Source organism: Nipponia nippon, unplaced genomic scaffold (assembly GCF_047370975.1).
Source record: "Nipponia nippon isolate SJK-2023a ecotype South Korea unplaced genomic scaffold, ASM4737097v1 scaffold_10, whole genome shotgun sequence".
Classification (NCBI taxonomy): domain Eukaryota; kingdom Metazoa; phylum Chordata; class Aves; order Pelecaniformes; family Threskiornithidae; genus Nipponia; species Nipponia nippon.
In genome coordinates, this window is record NW_028262291.1 from 24,847,342 (window position 1) to 24,853,220 (window position 5,879).

The 5,879-nt window shown below is 43.8% G+C and overlaps 1 protein-coding gene across 1 annotated transcript; it reads right to left on the minus strand.

Annotated features, from left to right (window-relative positions):
- Positions 1 to 1,580: 1,580 nt before the first annotated feature.
- Positions 1,581 to 5,402, minus strand: LOC148057124 (uncharacterized). Its single transcript, XM_087746670.1, is given in 3 exon segments — positions 1,581 to 1,727; positions 3,961 to 4,571; positions 4,574 to 5,402. Coding segments are annotated over 3 exon segments (1,587 nt in total).
- Between the last annotated feature and the right edge of the window lie 477 nt (positions 5,403 to 5,879).

The window sequence follows — 5,879 nt, forward strand, 5'->3', positions numbered from 1 at the left end:
TGTTGTACTATATTAGGCTGAAAAGCTGTCCAGACCCTGTTACAGAGTTAACGGAGGGGAAGTACAACTGCAACCCGCCCTCCCTTTCTCCCCCAGTAAATCTATATTTACTATTGTGTACCAGTCTGCATGTTCATTTTCAGACACTAATGACTTCTGAAACAAAGCTAGGGTTTTGCATACAGTCGATACTTGTACTTTTGTTTTAGGGGAAACCAAATCTTTTTAAAGAAACCTTGACTCACCTCAAAATTCACTAGCCAATTCCTTGGATGGGTATATTTACCTGAGAGGGTATGACTTTGGAAATATGTTCAATTTTTTAGGTGTATGTTGTAATGTAAATGGTTTGTATATGCTTGTTCTTACAAAAATATGTTCATATAAATGGTTCTTCCTTACTTTTTCCAATGACTAAATACATCATCCCCACAAAGACTTTGTTTAGGCAACTTTATATGCACAGGGCAGACTTCAATATGGCTGACACAGACAGTGGAAGATTCCTTCAACTTAAAGAACACATCGGGTAATACAGCATAGGTATAACCATAGGATCCAAAAGCTTTCTCTCATAGTCATTAGATTAGAAAAGTCACAGATTTTTAAGTAAACAGGAATATTAAGGTTGCCAGTCTCCTGTCCCGGTTTCGGCTGGGATAAACAAACAAACAAAAAAGCACCAGTACATGTGTCCTTCCCATCCCATCTCATTCCCAGTTCATTCCAATTAAAATTTATTTCTGGAGAAACTTGCTGAACTGGTAGCTTCAGCTGGCTGTATTTAAAACCTCAAAGATGAATCAGATGCTATGAACTAATTTAATAAATGAGTATAGAAGATAAAACCTCAGTTCACGGTACATTTCTAGTATTTTGAAAGTCACAGTTAAACAAGCAGCATGTGGGCTTATCTGGGGGAAGCCACAATTAAAATTCAGTGTTAACACTGTTAAATGACAAGTGTTTGTCTCCTGCATTTTTCTTACAACTCAAAAGTTTTTACAGCTCATGTAAAATTCAATTAAACATCAAAACCAAAATATCATACATAAACAAGCGTAGAAGAAAGGGATAAGGTTTACAAGTGTAGGGTCTAATACTGATGTCTGTTACACTAGTTTTCCAATACTGATTTTTTTAAAAAATTATGAGATGAGAAATCATAACACATTTCTTTCATCTGATCATCTATCTCTTCCTAGATCAATCATCCTCAAAATCCCATGTTCAAAAATTATTTCAAATTTAATACTTTGATATTTCCAGAATTCATTCATTCATTTATTTTAAGTTGGAAGGAGGATTCAGACTTACAGAAACTTAAAAAAAACACAAAGGCAGAATCCTGTGTTCATATTCAGTGATCCCATATGGAAAAAAAACCTAGGAGAAATCTGCCTTTGATATGTGATTTACATGAAAAAAAAAAGATAAAGCCTAGATTCGGAACACCATGAGAGTTTTAAGAACAGTTTTTATAACCTGATTCTTCCTCTGCTTACACTCAAACAATGTTTATCCCACAGTCTTTCCTAACCGGTTCATCTAATAGGAAAATGCCGAAATACCTCTGTTGCTTATTCTTTATAGCTTCTTCCTTTCTTGACAATTGTATGGTGCCTGTCACTGTATTTGAGTTTCTGTAATGTTTGGTAGAGCTGAGTGTTAACACTTTGAGGAAACCGCACGGCATTAGAATGTATACTTCTACTTAAAGCAACTACCTATTGTGCAAAACAGAATCAATGATGTAAACCTTTTGCTCTGGAGAAAAGCCATCCTGACAGGTCATGTTGTATTTTGAAATCACTTATTTAAAATACTTTGATACTCTGTTATGTCATATGATGGTGCAAAGATCCTAAAATATTTTGCTCAAGAGGAACGGATTTTTTTTTTTTTTAACAGAAAAATGTAAAATATACAGATTTAACTTTCACACATGATGAAGTGTGACTCTGAAAGGGATATGTCTGTTGTGGAATGGAATTTCATCCCCTTACAGTTTTTATCTCATGAGTGCTGGATCTAAGGTATGTTATTTTAATGTGTGTTGTACCTTCTGGCTGGTTAGGTTTTTTTTAAAGTTCAGAACTATACATTTTTCTGTTGGTGACATACTAAACTTAATTCCCTAGAAGAAATCATTGTTCACTTAGTTGCCTTGTATACATACACATATATAAGTTTTTGCTTTTTTGCTTTAGAGAGACAAAGTATATTAGAGAAGGATGAGTTCATACCCCTATAGGAGGTAACTATTTGGCTTTGGTATTAATTCTGATTAGTAACACATGGAGTTAGTTCATATTAGACAGCAATTTGCTAGCTACCCTGACAAACAAGAAAAAATTGGATAAACCAACTATTTCAGTGCTTTCCCCATGGTTTGCAACATTTGGTTCTCATTTACTAGGCCATCAAGCTCAATTAGAATCCTTCATAACAACCTGTCAGTCAATCTCCTGAAGCCCTCGTATCTGTCACAGCAGCCTCCTCAGTGTCTTTTCAGTCTCTTCCCTAAGATACGTGAGTGGGTTTCAAAGCATTAGTGTTCATATTTACTGATGCTAATGTTTTCTTCTTCTACATTACCCTCAGTATTACTTGTTGGCTTCTTTATCCTGAAGTCCAGCTATGTTCTCTCTGGTATTTGGTGAACTTTGCCTCAGTTATTAGAATCAGCAGGAAAGGTGTTAGTGGAAGTGTTCCATGAAAAAAAAAGTCAGTGTCTTCTTTATCTAGTATATGAATTATGAAACCTAAACCTGGTACTCTGGCAAGAACCAGTCTAACTACAGTTGATTCACAAACAAATAAAAGATCCTGAAATTAAGAGCAGTGCTGCACTTAAATTCAGAAGTGCATCTCTACAGTTGGACTCTATACTGGACTGATACCATTTTGTACACATACACGCAGGTGGCAATGAAATAAGGCAGAGGAATCCAACATAATGAAGTGTGAAAAATGTCATATCCAAAAAAAGGTGGTAGCTAGAGGAAGAGATTGCCTAAAGAAATGGGATAACTTTTTTGAAGTACAGTTAATTCATCTAATTTCGCTTTATAAAAAATGACATTTTTAACATATACAGCTTCAAAACACAGCAATAAAAGTGATAACTGAAGAGTAATTGTGCAAGTACAGTGTCAGCAATGCCAAAACTTGGGCAAGTGCCAGATTTTGCACCTGGGACATGGCAACCCTGGACATACATACAGATTGGGGAATGAGAGGCTGGAGAGCAGCCCCGTGGAGTGGGATCCGGGGGTTCTGGCCAACGGCAAGATGAACATGAGCCAACAGTGTGCCCTGGCAGCCAAGAGGGCAGCCATGTCCTGGGGTGCATCAAGCACTGTATTGCTAGCCAGTCAAGGGAGGTGATTGTCCCACTCTAGTCTGCACTGGTGTGGCCTCGTCTTAAGTACTGTGTCCAGTTTGGGGCTCCACAGTACAAAAAGGATACAAAGCCACTAGAGAGTGTCCAGAGGAGAGCCACAAAGATGGTGAAGGGTTTAGAGAGGAAGCCATACAAGGAGTGGCTGAAGACACTTGGTCTGTTCAGCCTGGAGAAGAGGAGACTGAGGGGAGACCTCATCACAGTCTACAGCTTCCCCACAAGGGAAGGAGGAGGGGCAGGTGCTCATCTCTTCTCCCTGATGAGCAATGATAGGACCCGAGGGAACAGCAGGAAGATATGCCAGGGGAGGTGTCCCGATCCAATGTCGGGGGAGGTTTTGATACGATCCCGAGGACGAGATTAAGACGCAAACGAGGTCAAATGCCATACAACCTTTTGACTTTATTTTGGTGAACGAAGGGGTGAGGACCGCGTAGGAAGATGGGGGTGGGGGGGGGGGTGGTGGAAGAAAGAGAGAAAAGGAGAGAAAAAAGAGAGAAAGAAAGAGCGTGCTCAGGCGGGTGAGAAGTGAGCCACGTAGGGGAACTAGCTACCGCCACTCCGAGTCCAGCGTTGTCCCGTTGATCAAAAGTCCAGTCGGTCCAGTCTCTGTGTCCGCAGAAGCAGCTTCCAAGGAGGTGCGCAGGGTAGGACGAGAAGAGAAAGAGGACCTCAAAAGGTGCATGCGGTCCTTTTATAGGGCCACTCCCAAGGAGTGACTGCCGCCCACTAACTCGTTCTGCTGCCCGCACAGCCCTGGTCTCGGTTCTTTGGGGTGGTCCACCAACAGGGCCGTATTTCCTCCCAAAATCCATTAACTCCTGAGCCACCTCCCCCCATGTCCATACTTTCTTTCCGAGGCACCGGTAATCAGGGGTCATTATCCCCTCCCGAGCGGCTGCAATCCTTTCTCCCCCGGGGGTGTTATAAATCCGCCCTTGCAATTGGATTCCAAAGGGTTTCAGGGAGTCCGGCAGTCCCCGTATCAGGGAAGTCATTCTCTCCGGGTCTACAGGCATTAACATTGGCGAGCCCAGGTGGGGCTTGAGCTCCCGGTCACACATCATCTGAAGGCACACCACCTTTTGCACACTCTCTACTAATTGATCTACCGTGCCCATTAGAGCTAAGGGGTCTCCCCTTTCCAGGGGGCTCAACCCCCCGCCCAGTACGCGGCTCTCTGGGTCAATGACCATGGGGCTCGGAGATCACCCATAGTTAAAAACACACCCGGACCCCAATACCCTTCCGCCTCCTTTTCTGACAGCAAGATCCCATCCCCGCCCCCCGCCCCCCCCCCCCCCGACAAAGACACTTTGCACACGCATTCAGTCTCCGATTCCTTTGTATTCCTCGCAAAGTCCTTTCTCAGCTTTGCCAATTCAGTTGCTGTAGACGGGACCTCTTTAGTAATAACTTGGGGACGATTATCATCACCCTCGTCCTCATACACATACTCCGTTTTAACCAGCGGGTACATGTGGGGAAGGCTCTCCACGGCCTCTTTGGCTTTACGCAAATCGCCCTGGGGGTAAATCTGCCGTATCCCCTTCTCCGCGGGCGTTGTTTCTGCCCCCGGCAGTGTATCCGCTTCTGTTAGAAGTTGATTTTTCAACTCATTTTTTAGCATTGCGTTTTGGCGCCTCTCCTCCTCCAATTGTTCCTGCAGGGTTTTTATTACCGTCTGCAGGGAGTTCACCAACGTGTCTGTCCAACAGGACCTCTGCTTTTTCTCCTCCACCGCGGCGGCTAAACTCGCTCCCAACACCGCACGAACTATAGCCTTTCCTTTCCCCCTCTTAACCTTAGCCTCCTTCTGCAATATACTTATTCTATCCACCACACTCTGTAACTGAAACCAGTGCTCCCATGCCCAGTCTTGTCCCTGGGGCGAAGGGCGAGACCGGTGCACCTCCAAGAGGCCATACAATTTCTTTGTCCCTTCATCCAGCAAAAGCACATGGTCACAAACATCGACTGCCTTTTGGGCGGCCATCACTTACAAAGGGGATATCGTCCTGAGAGGATCACACTTCAGTATCCAAGTTCCCCCTATACGCTCCCAGGAGGCCGAACCGTACACTAATACGTAAGTTATGCACAAAGAGGAACCAACATTCACTCCCTCCTCACGCTTCGTTCGTCTCCGGCTGCTTCCCTCGCAGGAGAGCAGAACCACGGATCAGAACTGCGCACTCGCTTCGTACTTGCTCGTACGTCTCGTTCACCCACAATCACACAGCACCCCACAACAAGGTAGTACGGCACCCTCGTCTCAGGGGATCCTGTCCGTGACGCCAATTAAATGTCCCGATCCAATGTCGGGGGAGGTTTCGATACGATCCCAAGGACGAGATTAAGACGCAAACGAGGTCAAATGCCGTACAACCTTTTGGACTTTATTTTGGTGAATGAAGGGGTGAGGACCGCGTAGGAAGATGGGGGGGGGGGGGGAGGAAAGAAAGAGAGAAAA